We start from the raw sequence: 17,561 nt of genomic DNA, 5'->3' as shown, positions 1-17,561 counted from the left end.
CAAGCAATTAAGTCTGCTAGATCTATGTGAAAATCAGTTCAAATTTCAAGTTTCGTCAATAAATTATTTCAAAAGCAATGGATAAAAAGTCCTGCTATTTAGAGCTAAAGGCAGCCACTCAGACAACACAGCGGATTGCGAATGAAAGGAGTTATGTCCAAAGAGGTCGAGACCAATTGGACAAGAATCCGGATGCCAAGGTGCAGGATGCGGATGAGGATGAGGACGACGGGTCAATGGAATGTCCCAAGAAGTTAACGCAGCGTATGTCTTATCTATCTAATAGGGTAACATTAGTATATTTTGGATATTTAATTTAGTGAGTGTAGTGCTGGGTAACCTAGCCAATGGCTACTTAAAGTTGGCGGACCAAATCCAGGCTCAACTTCCACCTTCGTCTCCTCCGCCAGTTGACCAAGTTGAGGAAGAACGGGAGGTGGGCGGAGAGATCCTTCAAAATCCGCAGTTCGAAGAGGAAATCTCAGAGTCTTCGGAGGACACCTCTGGACCTTGCATTGACTTTGTCGATTTATTCCGGCGCAGTCTTCATTTCGAGCGTTTGGACATTCCCCTCACTCCCTTGGAACTTTTCTCCATGGAATGCCAGCGAAGGGAAGAATCGAAGGCTAGAACTCTCGGCGGCTATCGACCTGACGCAGAAGAGCGGGACTCATCAATAAATTCACAGAGTAATCTTCAGGAATGTGAACCTAAAGAAGTTCTATTCAATAGAGATTTTTCTAGAGAGTCTCCTTTACCCGAAACGGAAAATGCTCCAAACACTAACTTTGAACCGCCCATTTCAAATTTACCATTTGAACATAAAAGTGACCCAGAAGATTTACAGGATGATGTAAGTCCCTCGATAAATTTTTCAAAAATTGAACTAGCTCAGTATTCGCATAAGCTTGAGAGTCAATTTAAGGATGAGTATCCCAATCAAAGTTTGGCAAACAGATCCCCCAAGAGAAATTCCTCTCAAAATTTACCATATTTTAAATCTGCTCTTGGCTCCTCTCATGAACCAGAAAAAAATCAAAGCCAAAATCCAATTGTTCAAACGACAACCCAAGGCTCTAAAAAAATACCTGAACAATCTCAAATTGGAAATTCTATACCAACACGAAGGTGTGTTAAATTCCCAGCTCAAAGTCCAAGCAAAATGTTGGTAAAGGCAAGACATTCCAATCAAAATGCTAAAAAGAAGTGTACAAATCCGGAAAATGGAAAAAACGTTGACTGCAGAAGAACTTGTGAAATGGAAGCCTGCGGTTCTATGAAAACTCGCAGATGCCTTGAGCAAAACGAAGGTTCTAAGAAGCAAGTCACACTTAACAAAAGTGATCAATCAAAAGAGCCTTTAACACCTCGTTGGATACCTTGCAGGGGAGAAAGTAAACTTTACCGATCGAATCCCCAAAATGATAGCAGAATTAATGAAGCTCTCAAATTCAAAGATTCCAAAACAAACTCTAAAACGTTGCTGACAATATTATCACCCAGACGTGCGAAAAGATGTCATAGAAGTGGCAGTGAGGACTTCAATAAAAGGCCTCAGAGTTCTTCTCTAGAGGAATTCGATGAACACGCGAAGACCCTGCCCAAAGGTGAGCCCAAAAAATTGTGCCTGAAGATGTCGCGTAGTTCAGATGGTCTAGTTCCATTGCATTCCACTGATACATTTGCGGAAGTCTGGAAAAAAACTAGCTTTGGCAATGGCTACTTGGCCGAAAGGCATCGAATGGGTGGACTTTATAGTCAGGGCGATAAGCTTAAGTTTCAGCCCATTGATCGATTGGATGTTGGCTGTGCTGGTCTGCCACTTTTTAAGGAATCTGAGGAGACCGGCGAGCGGACCCAGTACTTTATGACCGAGTTCGATAAACTCAGTCACGCGGAAAGAGTGCAGGACATCGAGTTGAGAATGGGTCAATTGCGTTTGCTGCAGTTCACCTCGGATCAGGAATATCGCCGGCACTTTAGGGATCAGAGGAGGATGTTCAAGCCCGTGCTGACGAATTCGGTGAAGTACGGATGTCCTTTAAATCACCACCACTGTCCGGCCGTGATGAATGCCACTCTCTTGAGTCACTTTGTGAGCCAGCATTTGAACGAACCCGGTGTCGAACTGCGTGAGGTTTTCGAGAGCGATCGAGTGCTGATTATCTTCAGACCACAAGAATTTCGGCTGGGCAAGAACACCTGCATGTCGGTGCTTGTCTACGGTGGTATTCGGCATGAGCCATGCACTCTGCCAGCGCAGAGATTTATGCCCACCAAGAATATCCATTTGCCAGAAGCCTTTGCCCACTACTCCGGACATCTGCCGCTCTTCGTCATGATCTGCAGAAATCGTTCGAGCTGCTGTCAGGGAAAAAAGGTGCGATTCGAGGGACTGGACGATGAGGACAAGGATACCGTCGCCCTGTGGATGGTCAGCATGGATCTGCCGCAACCCGTTCATGTGGTGATGACCATAATCAACCGGCGACTGGACATCACCAGGAGTTCGATCATGAAGGTGAGGGAACTCCGCAAGTCACACGATTGCCTGGAATTTATGCCATCCAGCAGGCAGTATATGCGACTATGCGATCAGGACTTACGCGTCCTCACCAACGATCATACGGAACCGCTCTACTTGGAGATCTCTGTGAAGGAGTATACCGGTATTTTGCCCTGCCGTCATTCAATCCCCTGCAAAGGTGTTAACTGAAAAGAGAATGCTTATTTATTACGTATTTTTAAAATGATTCAATCCAATAAGGGAATAATTTTGTAACATTTTATACCCATTTTCGGCAAGCCAATAAAATTGTTAATTTAAATGATTAAAAATCATCAATACAGTCAGGCATTGCCAGTTTTTAAAATCTGTAGTTAGCCATCTCAAAATTTTACTAGTAACTACTTTGTTTAACAATTATGTAGATATTTTCATTGAAATACACACTATAATGGCCTATAAATGTGCTAAACAAATTAATATTTAATAGCTAGAATATCATCAAAATATTCAGGCATAATCAGTTACTAATACCAGTAATTAACCATTTCCCAATCTACCCTCTGTCGTTCGTGTTTACCAATCGTATTTTTTATTGTCTGGGACGAACAATTACCAATTTTATTTCGCTTACTCATGCTTATCAGTTGCCAACACATTCGATAACTCGGTTAACGATCTGCAGGGCTAAGCCAAAATCGTTTCCGACTCACTATCTTATCGGTACTGCCGACCCTCGAACGCAGATCACAACAAAGTTGACTTGGCCAAGTGGTTTTATTTTAAAATTGACATTACCACTTTGGGCGGCTTAAGCTTAACCAATGAAATTATTTATGGCGGAAGCATTATCGCTTGAATATTTTAAGTAATATTTAAATAGGTTCTTTTTAAATTAAATGAAAGAAGTTAATAATAATTTAATTTAGTGACTAACAATAATATTAGATTTTATCTAATAATGTTAAGTAAATACCCATTAATATATATTTGCTGATGAGCTTTTCGGATCGTTTGGGAGAGAAGGATCACTTTGCAGGGCTATTAAAACGATTCCTGCTCATTATTTTGTCTGTTAAAAGCTTTTACTTACATCTAACCAAATATTAACAGCCTGTTAAGCTGTCTGTCTCGCTCTTGTTGTTATTCTCCCATTTTCACCGTGGCATTTTCTCTCTCACTGCTGCAGCTGCAAGCTTCTGGTTTTATTTATTTTTTATTTGCCAGCCCAAAATGCTATTGAACTCACACGCACACACACCGACACACACGAGCGCACTCGCAAACACACACACACACACACACACACAGAGAGTCAGCGGCACACACACACACACACATACACACACACAAACATATCAATTAAGGGGGCCCTTATTTAAATATTTAAATTGCTCAAAAAAAAAGAACAATTGAATTGAATTTTAGAAAAATGTGGAAAAATAATTATGACGAATTCTGGATAAAACGAAAATCGGTCAATCTATAGAAACCACCCACCGCAGAGCCACCCAACGCAGGAACACCGGGGACACGTGTCCTGAAAATCCAGACCTACATCAACAAAAGCAGAGCTTCCTCCCCCTCCAGCTCCCTCCCCTTTTGCCAAAACGAAAACCGAAAACCGAATCCCGATTCAGGAATCCCGATTCCCGAAGTCGAAAAACTTGTAATGCGCCGCTGCAAAGCTCAACCCCGATTGCCCCCGATTTCCCCGAGGAAACCCCATATCATTGCTCCCGTTTTTGTTTCTGCTTTTCTGCTTTTCGGCTTTTTCCCTCCGCTCCGTTCCAGGCGCATTTTCTGGAAAATTGTGTCATGCTGACGACACAATTTTCAAATCGCATGCCCGGAGTTTTGCACATTGCAGTTTTCCCCACATTGCAAGTCGGCGAAAATGCGGCGCTGCTGAGCGAATCGAGAGCGGGAATGTCGGAAAACCGCAGCCAGAGAGCGAATGAGAGAGGGAGCAAGAAGTGCCGTTCTTTTGCCGGCATGCCACACAAAATAATAACGGTACAGTAGCCCAACAGGAAGTGGTGCATTAACACGCGCCGCTTTTCACCTCGAAAATTCGTGCTAAAATCAACACAAAAAAAGAAAAGTGGAAAACTTCGCGTAACAGTAAACAACAAAAATATTTTAGAGTCTTTATGTGTATGTTTGTGTTTGTGTGTGAGAGAGGTGCATGTGTGTGTGTGTGTGTGTGGAATGCGGCATTCGATTGCATCACCTAAATAAAGCAGAAACAGCAAAAACAAATGCAAAACCTTGTGTGTTTTTTGTGAGCGTGCATTTGTGTGTGTGTGAGAAAAACACTCGTCAATTTTGTTGTGCATTTTTAACCAATTTCAAATTTCAAATTTGTTATAGGAATTATACGATATTTTTTTAAATTTTTGTTCGGTGCTGCTGGTTTGTAAACATTTTAAAAGCATTAAAGCTTAACAAAAGAGAATAGTATTTTAAGGCTTTTTGAACTTAAGTCATTTTGATTGAATGGATATTGGATATTAGAGTGATTTTTTAAAATAAAGCTTAAATAATATAAACTCGGACCTAATAATATTTGGATACATATTTTGTTGTGAAACATCAGTGTTAAAATAAATAGCTTGGAAGAAGGGAATTGTTTTAGGTTACAATATTACGTATGCATTTATATATTTCTTCGGATTTTGTGGTAAACAACTTGTATGTTTTGCCAGGTTTTGTTTTAAATTAATAAATATACTTAAAAGCCATAAAGGCGGAAAGAAATTTATAAATATTTTCAATATTTAGTTCAATTGAAAGCCAGATTTTCATTGAATTAACCCACATAAATATGCAATATTTTTGTTAACCGCAAAAAAGACAAAAACCGGCTAGGCCAAAAACCTCACAAAGAGCGAGAGAGGAGCAGAGAGGGAAAGAGTGGGAAAGAGCAGAGCGGGGATGCTCGGCTCGGAAAACGTGAAAAGCACGTGCAGCACGAAAAGCGACGGAAAAGCGGCGAAAACTTTTTGGTGTGAATGCCTTCTGCACAGACACAAAAACGTGTTTTTTTCGGCCAGCGTCGACGTCGACGCCGACTGCGCTGCCGGCGTTAACAGCGCTGCATCGGCGAGCGATCTCTGTTAGGCGGTAAATGTTAACTAGGCCAACATTTTAAAGGCCGAAATGTTTGCCACCAGCTTTTCCTGTTTCTGTTGCATATTCTCAGGAGCCCAGGACATTCAGTGTGTTTTTCCAGCAAAAACATCCTAGAAAATGAGTCAAAAAAATGCATAAAATAGTTATAAAACTTAAACGCTTATTCATTTTAATGTGTTTTATAGTAAAACTATTAAAAAGTAATATTTTTTTCTTTTTGGTAATCTTTTTTTATAACAAAAAATTTATAAATGGTTTAAAGTGTTTTTTTTAAATCAGATATACTAATACATACATAATACATATGTTGTATTTCATTATTAAAAGAGTATATTTTAACATCTTGCCAAAAGTAAAACAATGCTGAACAAAAGTTTTATACGATTTCAGAAAAAACTGCAAATTGTACTAAACTTATGGGCTGTCATAAAAACGATCTGACTTAGCTTGCGTACCGCCCCACACCAACAAATAGAATAACATAAATAACATTATTTTTATTTACATTTTGGAAACTTAAATGAATGGAACATTTTTTTGTATTTCATCTAGCATTTTTGCAGTTTTTCTGATATAAATATATTTAATAATAAAGGGTTAAAAATCACAAATTACCATATATGTTGGCGTTGTCGGTTCTAGGTTTTTGTTTACCAAACTGTTTCTCCGAGATTCGATTTTGGCCAGCTCTAATCAAGTATAATTTACCTTAATACATCATTTCAAATGCCTCACATTTTTAATATTTGTTTATAAAGGTTTTCATTTGCTGATGCTTTTTGCCCCCTTCTGCTTATTGTTTCTGTTAAAAAATGTTTTTCCAAAACAATAAGCTGATTGATTTTATTAAATTTAAGTAGAGCAAAGTTAAAGTTTTTTAAATGCATTATTCGGTATCAAGTTTATTTTTACATATATTTGTTTTATTTTCTGTCTTTTTTCTAATCCCCGACTTCCTCTCGCTCGTTGTCTTACTCTTACTGGTAAAAAATTAGCGCTTCAATGTAGGCAATTTGTCAATTACTGATGGCAATGCAGCAAACGGACAACAACAAGACAAGCAGCTGCAGCAGGAGCACGACTTTCTCTCTCCCGCCTTCTCTTCGGAAAAGCTCTGCTCTATCTGGCAGGAGAGAGCGCGGCAGCGACGTCGGCAGAGGGACACGAAGTTTCATGGTGTTCGTTCGGGTCGCAGCCGAACATCCTGCTCTCTCGCTCGCACTCACGCACTCTTGCCGCAATTGTCTGTCTGCCGAAGACTTCGGGAAAACTTCGGGTGGAACTTCGGCTACGCTGCCGACGTCGACGACGCCGTCGGCTTTTCAGCTGAATTTCGTTTTTCCGAATTTCCCTGCAGCAAAAACAGTTTGCATTTGTTTTTCCGCGTGTTCGCACACGTTCACGGGTCTGCGTTTTGGTTTTGTCTTCTCAGATTCTCACATTCTCCACCTGCCACATATCCCCACTTCCACATCCATCTAAATTCTCCACAACTTTCTTCTTGCGGCTTTTTTTTTGGCAGCCGAAACACCGTTATTGCACCGCGTGTGTGTGTCTGTGTGTTTTTGTGTGTGTAAAGGATTCTAAAAACTTCATTCGGGATTAACTAGTTTATAAGGTTATTTTCGAGTTCCACGGAGGATTTTCGCAGGCAATTTTAGTGATTCCTCAATATGCTAAATCAAAAATTAGCTAGAATAATTTTAGGTCATTCGAACAATTTTTTTAAATTAAAAAAAAAATAGTTTTTCCTTAGGAAATTTGTGAGATGTTTTTTTGCTTTAAGGTTGTAAGCTAATCAAAATTGTTTACAAGTGTACGCTTTTTCAGGATCAGTTGTTGTTGGAAAATCTTTCCAAAAAAACTTGTCTAACTTTTTTATCATATTTTTTTTTGTTTTAACAAATTTCTTTGGATTAATCTTTTAATCGTTTTGCATAGTTTTTACGTTTTTACTGTGAACTTTGATACTAGTAAAGCTTAAATAGAGTGTAGCTGACGAACAATATGTAAAGTCTCTTTCAATCTATTTTATAATAATAATAATTTACAAAATAGTAAATTTATTAATTCGTAATAATATAAAATGTTTCAAAGAAATTTAAAAATATTTCTTCACTTTACTCTTAACTTCAGAAAAAGTTAAGAGGCTAAAATAAAATTAATGCATAAACTACTTTGTGTTTTATTTTTTATATAAATAATCAATGCTCAATTAAATGTTTGATTAGAGTTCTTAATCATTACTAAGTGTTTTAGAAAAGCTTCTGCAGAAATAATTCCCAAAGTGCTCGGCTTAACAAAAATTTTCAATTCCGAATTTTACAAAAGTTATTCGAAAATGTTCTTTATAAACTGTTTTATTTACGTTGTATTTAAAGCATTTCAGAAGATATCCGTATCTTTAAGCCGGAAAAAATGTTGAGCGCAAAATAAATCAAGATTTCAAAAATTCCCATTAGTTTTAAGCCATTGCAGTTTGGAGAGAACCGAAACTCTCCAAAAACTTGCAACTCCACTCCGTAGCGGCCACGATGACTCTCCCGCTGTCGGCGCCGCAGTCGCCGTCGCTGCCGCTGTCAACGTAGACGGCAGCAGCGATGCCGACTGCGGGCTGGGCAGTACTGAGACAGAAGAAGAAAAGTCGAGGAGAAAAGTGGAGTCGTGTCGAGATCGAAGCGCCGAACGGAACGGAACGAACGGAACTGAACGGAAGTGCAGTGCAAAGCGGAAACGGAAGCTGGAGCAGTATTCCCACTTAGTGCTTGGCACGCACATACGCACACTCGCACACACTCCCAAGCGAACACGCACGCACACACACACGTGCGTTTGGCGGGGCTCTCCATTTTAATATTGTTTGTGTTGCACCTTCTTCTTAATTTTTTTGGAATTAACAAAACGCGTGCAAGCGTGCTATTTTTTTTGCAAATTTTTTTAACGTGCTCTCTTTCTATATACAACAAATACAAAAAAAAAAAAATAAACAAAATATATGAAACACATAATATGTATAAACAACAACCCAAAACAGCAGCGAGAACAACAACGTGCGGTGTTGTGAGCTTGCCGCAAATAATAAATGAAAGTCCAACCGCAAAGCAAAGCGAATAGCAAGTCTACTTAAGTGGCAATATGCAGTGCGTGTGCATAGAAAAACCAGATATACAGCGGTCACAGGGTAAAGTACTTTGGACAAGTGTAAAATCCCTCGAACACCAGTGAAAATCGAAGGAAAAATCAACACAGCATACGCAGAGAAAATCGCTGGAAAACCGGACAAAATGTTTGGCAGCCAAAGTGGCTGCCTTTGAGGCTGAGTGAGTGGCTCAAGGTGTGTGATTTTATCTATGTTCATATCTTCCATATATTCCATATAAAAAAAAATAAATTAGAAGAAACACTCCCAGTGTTTACCCGAAATTTGTTTGTGTATTTTTCTTGTGATTTTTTATGAGCTAAGTCCGCTGATTTGTGGTCCATTTTTTGGCCAAACACTTCCGCTTTTATATATAAGCGCTGAATGGATTGAAAGATTTCACCGGGCAAAATCAAAGAATATTTCAGATAAATAAATATTAATGTTGCGGTAATTTTTTCTGTCTTGGCTATAGTACTCATGGCTAAAGTATTCCCTTAACCATGGCAAAAGTATTCTAATAGTGGAATTCCATCGCCCCATTTGTTTATCTATTGTTTAATAATAGGAAATGAATAATTAAATATGCAAATAATACTTAAAAAAAAAAGCAATTGCTCATCATACAAGTTTTTCTTTGGTTTTAGCTTCACCGGTTTGTTTACTGCCCGATATTATAAACCAAACGATTTTATGGGGCAATTTTTTGTTGTTTGTTCAACAACATAATCGTATTTTCATACAATTTAAAAGCTTAACAATTTTGCGATCTTATGACTTAACGATTTTTAAATTTGTACATATCATAGTATAACCTAATCGACTTTATTTATATTTACATGTTTCCATAGAATATAATATAATATTATTAGAGGCAATATAGGTTTATTTTTTGTTAAGACCAAAAATATTCTTGAATTGAAATTACTTAAAAGAATATATTTTCTGTCTATACAAACATTTACTAAAATGCTGCTTTAAAAACTATCTCCCTTATGTCTTATTTTTTTTTATAAGTCATGAAAGTTTGTAAACAATCTCTGCAGTCAGCTGCCGCCGCTAGACAAAAACAAACAAAATCAAGAACACATCTGAGCGAAATGGGGAAAAGTTACAATATTTTCTTAAATAAATGCCGAGTTGATTTGATGATTTGTTCATGTCTTTCGGCATCTTTGCCAGGCCATCGCTCATTGGGAGCCCAACGAACCGCAGCGGGAAAAACATCTCGCGATCTCGACGGTCTTTTCCTAACGGTCTATTAATAATTTTAATGCTTTGCCATCTCCCTCTTGTTTCTCCCAAAGTCCAGATCGCTCTTACGCTAACTTTTGAGGGCTTTGGGTCTTTGATATACGAGTTTTCAGACTTTTACTGCAAATAAGACAAATTCTTTTATCTCTGGTGGCGGAATTTTAAAATGCCTCTCAAGAATTAAGTTGGGAAAATTCTTAAAAGATTTATTATGCTGATCAAAGCTAATTTTCAATTTTGTTTTTTTAAGACATCAAATAAGGTACTAAAGCAGAAATACTTCTTGGAATTATAAAAAAAATTTTTAGCTAAATATATATCAAAAAAATATATCGTCCAATCAAAGTATTGTTTAATAGAAAAAAGCTCTTCTTTAACACAGTGTTACGAATGATGTAGATCGAAGAAGTCATTTGAGAACATATAATACAAATTTATTTAACAAATTAATTTAACAAATTAATTTAACAAATTAATTTAACAAATTAATTTTAATATAAAAAAACACATGCTAAGGCAAACACATAAAAATAATCAAACAAATCATTTTAACAGAACACTTAGAAGTATCCATGAGCTTCTCAACATATTCGTTTTAAATGTAAAGTCACAGCAAAAGTATGTTTGAATGACTTTTCATTATTATTTATTTCGTTATTTTAACACAGCACAAAACCCGTCATAAAACCAAGTAATTGTCAATTCAACCTTAAACATATTTTTTTTGTTATATTTGAAAACATGATTTCACATTTTATTTATTCAATTCGTTTATATTAAAAACAATTCTGTCACATGCATTTATGCTCAATCGTAAAATTATTCACAATTTCGCAAAGAAATGGCCACTTGGCTTCCTCCATCAGAAATAATTATTGTATCAGGGGTATTTCATTTCCACGTATATGTATATATGTTTCGAAATTGGTTCCGCACACTTTGCCATATTAAATCATCAAAATGGAGAAAAAAACAGTCACATCAAAATGGCTACAAAAAATTAATGCAAATGTTGGCGCTTTTGTATTTAATATGCAGAAATAGCAAAAAAAGAAAAGGTTGTTATGGTAAAAAAAAAACAAGCCGAGCAAAGTTGAAAGGAAAAAAACAATTGGAATAATTGTGCAATATAATGACATATGAAATTTCATTTCAATTTTGTTTTTGCAAATTTTTATTTATATCCATAAGCCGAAACAGCACTGCAGAGGAAATCATGTCCATAAACTGAAAATTGCCATAAAAGGCAAAAAAAAAAGTCAGTCACACACGAAATGAACAACAAAGGCAGTAGTACAAATAAAATAAAATATATATATATAAAAAAAAACCGAGCAACTAAATGGATGCATAATATTATAAATAAATTAAAATTAAATATATTTACTCAGTACCAGCATCATCAATTGGTCAGGCGAGCAGAAGAAAAATTGTCGGAATCGTAATCACAATTTTCCGGTACAGGGTATTACGGGGTATATTTGCTTAATATTTATTTATGTTTATAGTTTTGTAAAGTCTGGGATTTTCTATTAGGTACGTATAAGTTTTTAAAGACATGAGTTTCAAATTTTTTGTGGCATTTTTTCTTCTCCTTCGAAGTTATATATAGTATTGAAAGCTTAATATAATTAGAATTCCTTGGTATATATTTTCCATGGTTTTTGTATAAAGTCCATACAATATTACTAAATTAAATCGCTTCTTTAAGTATAGTTGTTCCCAGTTCATTAAATGTATTTTTTTGGGAAAACTCCTATTTTTTGGTAGCCAAAAGTCGACTGCTTGTGATAGATTTCATTTAGTTATTGTCACTCCTCGACTGACCCAATTTACGAGCAGGAAAAAGGAAACAAAATTGCAGGACGAAAAAATGAGATGGCAGGATAATAAGGGAAAAAGGGACGTGCAACGAACGTGTCGCATATTTGTCGCTATCTTGTTTCTCTTATTTTTAAGCCTGCTAAAAAATCCATATAGGAGCACACTGCATAATGGCAAATAATGCGGACTGAAAACAAAAGTGACTTCCTTTATTGTCGTCTCGACATATCCTTCCATTGTTGGTCTGAGTTTCAGCTACGGATTGGGGCTTTGGATTGTTGGTTTTGGGTTCTGGGTTCTGGGTTTTGGGTTTTGGGTCCTGCGCCTGGCCTCATTTGTCCTAGTTTAAATGGCCTTTAGGTCGCGCATTAAACCAATGCAAAATTTTGCATACATGCACATAGCCAGTTGTCTCTATATGGCTGAGTTTCCCTGTGTGTGTGTGTGTGTGTGTGTGTCTTCCTTTGTGTTTGTATTTATTTGTTTGCTGTTGGCTTTGATTTGGTTTCTGGCCTGGCCAGCTATCGCCATCAAATCAGACACACAAACATAATTGTCCCTGTGTGTGTGTATGTGTGTCAGGATCTTCGTTTGTATTTGTGTGTATGAGTGAGTATCTGTGTGCTTGCGCCAGTGTAAATAGCAATTACAGGCCAACTACCCGCGCCCCCCGCCCATCGTCACTCAATGTGTTAGGGTAAATATACATAATCAAGCGAATGCCCCCAAAAACGAAAATGCAATGAGGCAGCGCGCAAAAAACAACAAAAACCCACAAACACACAATTTTTACACTCGCCAAACAACAACACCGGCTGGGGTACACTCGAAAAAATGATCTGCCTTTAATGACAGTCCATCAATATATTTATTTGGGTCGAACATATATATATATATATATATATATATATATATATATATTTCACGGACTATTAATAAATGTGTTAATCATGAGATTTGTATACATTATTAAAAAAAAATGGCTATTTTTCCAAATGATCTAATTTTACCAAGTAATTTTCAAATATATTTTATCAACCAATTTAAAGATTTTTTCAACCAAAACTTTTCAATTTTAAAATCTATAATTATCTGGGCCATACCAAGCATACCAAGTCAATACAAATATTTATTTTTCGAGCTTCGATTGAAAGTTAACCATTTTTTGCTGTGCTGCAGGGCAACAGCAGCAATGTTGCACTTAAGCTTCGCCTGCGCCCATAAGTATGCTTCGATAAGTGTGAATAAGCGTGCCTCGTGATGACGATGAATAGCGAGGAAAAATGGATGGCTAAAGAGAAGAGTACATAACGATGCACTAACTTAGTTAAAGTGCTTGAATGAAGATGAGAAATTGTCTGGCTAAAAATAGGATACACAATGTACTTATACGTTAAGGGAGAGGAAAGCAAATGGTTATAGAAATACCAAGGTATACCAGCATATTGTTGCTATAAGAAAGTGATTTCGCGTGTATAGCTTAAAAGTTATACATCTTTTATATTATTATTTTTTCTATACGTTTATTACCTGATTGCAATAATTTATTTATTTTTTAGTCGATACTTGCAGCAGTGAAGGTCAAAATTTACAAAGCTTACAAATTTATACAGTTTACCAAACTTTTACCGATTTTGTTGTCCTTTTACAAATAAAATTAGATATTGGCTTCTTTTTCTAAGAAAAATATTGAGTGTTATTAAAATGCTGAATAATTTATGAAATAATATACATATTTTGAGTTAAAAAACTGGCATATTCTTTAAGCTACAATTTCCACTTTAAGAAGTTCGACTACCGAAACTCCCAAAATGAATTTCATCTCCATTAACTACTGTGAGTGGCTTCCATAAAGTCCAAACGGAAAGCCCCAAAAATTTCGCCCGGCCAAAAACCGCGTGAAAGGGTCGCGCAAATGGGGTTGCTTCTCTTGTCCGTGCCCATATGCAAATTGGTAAAACTAACTAAATCAGACAAGGAAAAACACCAAATTTAATTACATACATAGTTCGGGATCCAGCGGGCGAAAGAGTGAAGGAGGGGTGTTTTGGCGCACAGTGAGCCAAGAGACATAAGACATGAGACATGGACAGACGGCACATTACACAATATTTATTTAATGGCATGCCTTTTCATACACATAGAACCGTCGCCAATTTATGTCGCCCAGAGTTGTTCTTCTCCTTCGTCACAGCCACCCCCTGAACTCCGCCTCGTGACCGAGATTCAAAAGCTGGCGATGACGACGATGGCGATGAAGCCTCAACCCCTTTTGGCCAACAAGAAGTTCGACTTTTGGCTTTGTCTTGAAAACGAAAGCAGCCCGGAAATGTTTGTGCTGGCCCCATCGTATGTAGTAACTACTTAACTGTACTACACCGTATATCAAAAGCCGGGGAATGGGTAAAATGGCAGTGGAAGGCGCGATGTGTGCATACATTATGCAGTCGCCTCGCATAGCACGCCGCCACACGTGAAAAAGCTGGAAAAACTTTGCGAAAATGAGAAAAATAAGAAAAGTTTAAGGGAAATAATTTAATCAAGCATTTAAAATATTTATTTAAATTGGCTTTAAAAACTAAAACTAAGCGGAGGACACTATTACTTTGAAATAATACAAAAAACAAATGGCACGCCGAGAAATCTTAGGGTTTTATAAATATTTTTTGAATAAAAACAGGGTTTATATTTTATGATTGACCAGCTCACAGCATATCATATCTTTGTTAAATGTGATCATTATTCCCTAGATTTAACTTAAGTTTGTTCATTTGTTGATTTTTTACAGATCATTGTTTTAAAATCTAGATGTTTGTTTTATTTTTTGATAACTTACAAAACTGAAATGCCACTGATTCTTTTTACAACTAAAGAAAGATTATCTAAGTAGGACCATCAGAATTTTTGCATCTCACTTGGTTTATTTTTTCGCCCAGTGAACTGTCTCAATCTGCAACTATTTCTTTCTTTTCCACGCCGCTCCTTTTGCACTATCTCTTACCAACTCTTCGCTTGCCTTTTTGCAGTTTTCGCTTTAAGTTGGCTTTAATCACGGCCCGCATATGCATATAGGTATATGCACTGGTACACTGATGTGCCCATATGCATATAGCTTATACATATCTACATATATGTATATATTTATGTGTTTATACAGATGTGTGTACCTACAAGTCTGACAAGCCCGATTTTCCACTTCTCCGCCACTCTTCTGTCTCAATAACTTTGGGCTTTGCATTTTCGTTACGTTTCGTATGCAATTTTCGCATTTGTCTATCTCGCTCGCACGCCGGATGGACGGGAAAAATGGGGCGGTGGGCGGTGGTAGGGTGCCACGCCCCTTTGCCCGCTTGTTAAATATCATCCAAAGTTGTTGTTGTTATTGTTGTCGATGGTACGTGTTGGAAATGTAGGACATTGTTATGCAGGCAGGCGGCACAAAGGAAGAGCAAATGAGTGGGAATGAAAGGGGGATAGTGGGCGGTAAGGCGGTAAGGGGGAGTGGCAGGCAGGCAGCCAGGCGGGCAGGAGTAGGCCAGACTCATGGCACGAAATGTGCAACACAAAAGTTTTCGTCATTATTGGCTTATGAGGTAAAATTTATTGCAGCATAATTCAATGGAAAACGGCAATGTTAGCGCGCTCCCTTTCTTTCGCATTCTGCCATCTCCCTCTTTGTCTTTGGGTCAATATAAAAAAATGAGAAAATAATATGAAATCAAGTTCCCATAATAACACCTATCAACTTGATGAAAAACAAATGACTATTTCAAAAAATAAACAATTTAATTGTGTAATAGATAGCATACTTGCTAAGTAAAAAAAATGGAAGATAAACATAAATAGAAGAAATTAATAGAATATGCCAAGGCTTAACGTTTTTCAAAAAATAATATAAAATACTTGATTATTTAATTCATTAAACTAACTAATGTATGCTTTTTTTAAAATATTAAGAAACATATTCTCTCTGAATTACTAACCAATAACCTTCCACATTTTCTCATTTCAGCACGAAGACCTTTTTTAAGACAAAAGCCTAGAGAAACTAAAAAAAAACTTTCGAATTATTACGAAACTCTTCTATATTTGAAATATTTTCAAATTCAAATTTAAATAACTTTATTCTTAATAAACTAATTGATAATTAAATACATAATAGTAAACAAAGCTCAAATAGACTGAAATAGAGTCCAAATATATTACGAAAGTAAAATGCAATTAATTCAACATATCATATAAATTAATTAGAACAAATTGCATTTAAGTTATTAACAAAGCAAAACAAAACAAGCGTTTAATAATTACACAAAAACAAAGGCCAGTTAAAGTAATGAACAAAAGTAACAAATAAACACGGAAAAAAGCAAGAATTAAGTGAACAAAAAAGATCAAAGTGCAAATAGTGTGTGGTGGCTCCATCGCGCAGAACCAATAACCCATAATACTGAATAATTAAATTCGTTTTCAAATTCGCCGTTTAGTTCGCGTTTCAATAAAATAATTTAATATATTATAATGTTCAACCCGACAGCCAAAAGACCAACGACATAAATGGATCATCAATCGTAGAGGCAGCCGAAAAGAAATCAAGGTAAATAAACTGAAATTCCCCCAAGATCTGCGGCATTATTTGTAGTAATTTTCTGGAATTTAAGATATGCTGAAACAGGGAGAAGATTTTCCGGAAAATGTATGAGAGGTCATGGCATTGCCCGCTATCTTGCCTCTCCCTCGTTTTATTCTCAACAAGTGCCTGTGCCCCGAAGTTTCTATTCTTAGACAAATGCTCTTTTTTTTTTCGTTTCTCGGTTTCCCCATTCAAATTGTCTCTATTTATTTGTTGTTGCTGGCCGTTTTGTTTGTTTGGCTCCTTGTGAAAAATGATTTCTTAATGAGTCGCAACTGTGCGGTAGATTGAACAGAAAAAGGCCTCCGAAAAAAGATTTTCGGAATAGATTGGCATAGATCATCGTGAGTATTAAGCTGACTAATGGGCGTCTAATGAGTGGAAGAAGTGAAAAATGCCTGGGAAAGTTGCTAAAGACTGTGATTTGAGCAAATAAAGCATACTGTTGGTATTCAATTTGAAGAACAATAGTAAAATAGTAAATAAATCTATAAAAGAACCTAACATTTTAAAAAAATCGAAAGTTACCCATTTATGCAGTTTAATATTTATTTGATATGTTTTAAATTCAATCCCAAACCTAGAAAAGTGTTCGAAATCAGTAAGATTGTCAGTTGCACATTTCAAAAGCTAGCTGGCTTGTACCAAATAGGAAAGAGAACGTACAGATTTTTTTTTGGGATAAGTAAGTGAGAAATCAAAAATTTTGCCACATACCGAGGAGCAGCCGGCGCTTCATTAACATCATTCCACTTTCGTAACTCAATTTGGTAGCTGAAAATTCGTGGCACATGTGCGACAGCTCAGGAAACAAGCTAATTCCAGAATCAGAATCCGAATCCGAACATATATATATATATATATATATAAACATATATATATATATACGGAAAACGCTGACGAAGCCAGACCAATTTCAAAGCTGAAAAACTGAGGGAAAAATCATAAAAAAAAAGTGGGGAATGATTTCTCTTCTTTGTGGCCATTCATTGGGATTCATTCATAGAGCAATCAGACGAAGGATTGCGGGTGGTTTGGCACTAATCAAATCAAAGAGTTCGAAGGAGCTGAAA

At 36.6% G+C, this 17,561-nt stretch overlaps 2 protein-coding genes across 3 annotated transcripts in view; both read left to right on the top strand.

Annotated features, from left to right (window-relative positions):
• LOC108143817 lies at positions 1 to 2,797 on the top strand. Its single transcript, XM_017268351.2, has 2 exons — positions 1 to 264; positions 321 to 2,797. Exons 1-2 carry the CDS (start codon positions 78 to 80, stop codon positions 2,714 to 2,716), a joined length of 2,583 nt encoding a protein of 860 aa, XP_017123840.1. The 5' UTR covers positions 1 to 77; the 3' UTR covers positions 2,717 to 2,797.
• A 4,204-nt stretch (positions 2,798 to 7,001) lies between these two features.
• LOC108144043 (innexin shaking-B) overlaps positions 7,002 to 17,561 on the top strand; it is a 159,779-nt gene continuing 149,219 nt past the window's right edge. Inside the window, exons 1-3 of one of the 2 annotated variants that reach the window (XM_017268693.2) lie at positions 7,002 to 7,046; positions 8,676 to 8,975; positions 15,871 to 16,452. The gene's annotated coding sequence lies outside the window, so the exon portion shown is untranslated. Of the gene's footprint in view, positions 7,047 to 7,715; positions 8,976 to 15,870; positions 16,453 to 17,561 lie in introns of those variants that run through there. The other variant, XM_017268684.2, reaches the window with a different exon arrangement.

This window comes from Drosophila elegans, unplaced genomic scaffold (genome assembly GCF_018152505.1).
Source record: "Drosophila elegans isolate 14027-0461.03 unplaced genomic scaffold, ASM1815250v1 contig_149, whole genome shotgun sequence".
In the NCBI taxonomy this organism is placed as follows: Eukaryota; Metazoa; Arthropoda; class Insecta; order Diptera; family Drosophilidae; genus Drosophila; species Drosophila elegans.
The sequence above is the reverse complement of the archived record's forward strand: the minus strand, read 5'-3'. Positions and strand labels throughout refer to the sequence as shown.

Excerpts from the sequence above, each read along its gene's own strand:
- LOC108143817 (XM_017268351.2), top strand. The coding sequence starts at position 78 with ATGGATAAAAAGTCCTGCTATTTAGAGCTAAAGGCAGCCACTCAGACA. Across the intron at positions 265-320 it reads TCCCAAGAAGTTAACGCAGC|TGAGTGTAGTGCTGGGTAAC; the intron begins GTATGTCTTATC and ends TATTTAATTTAG.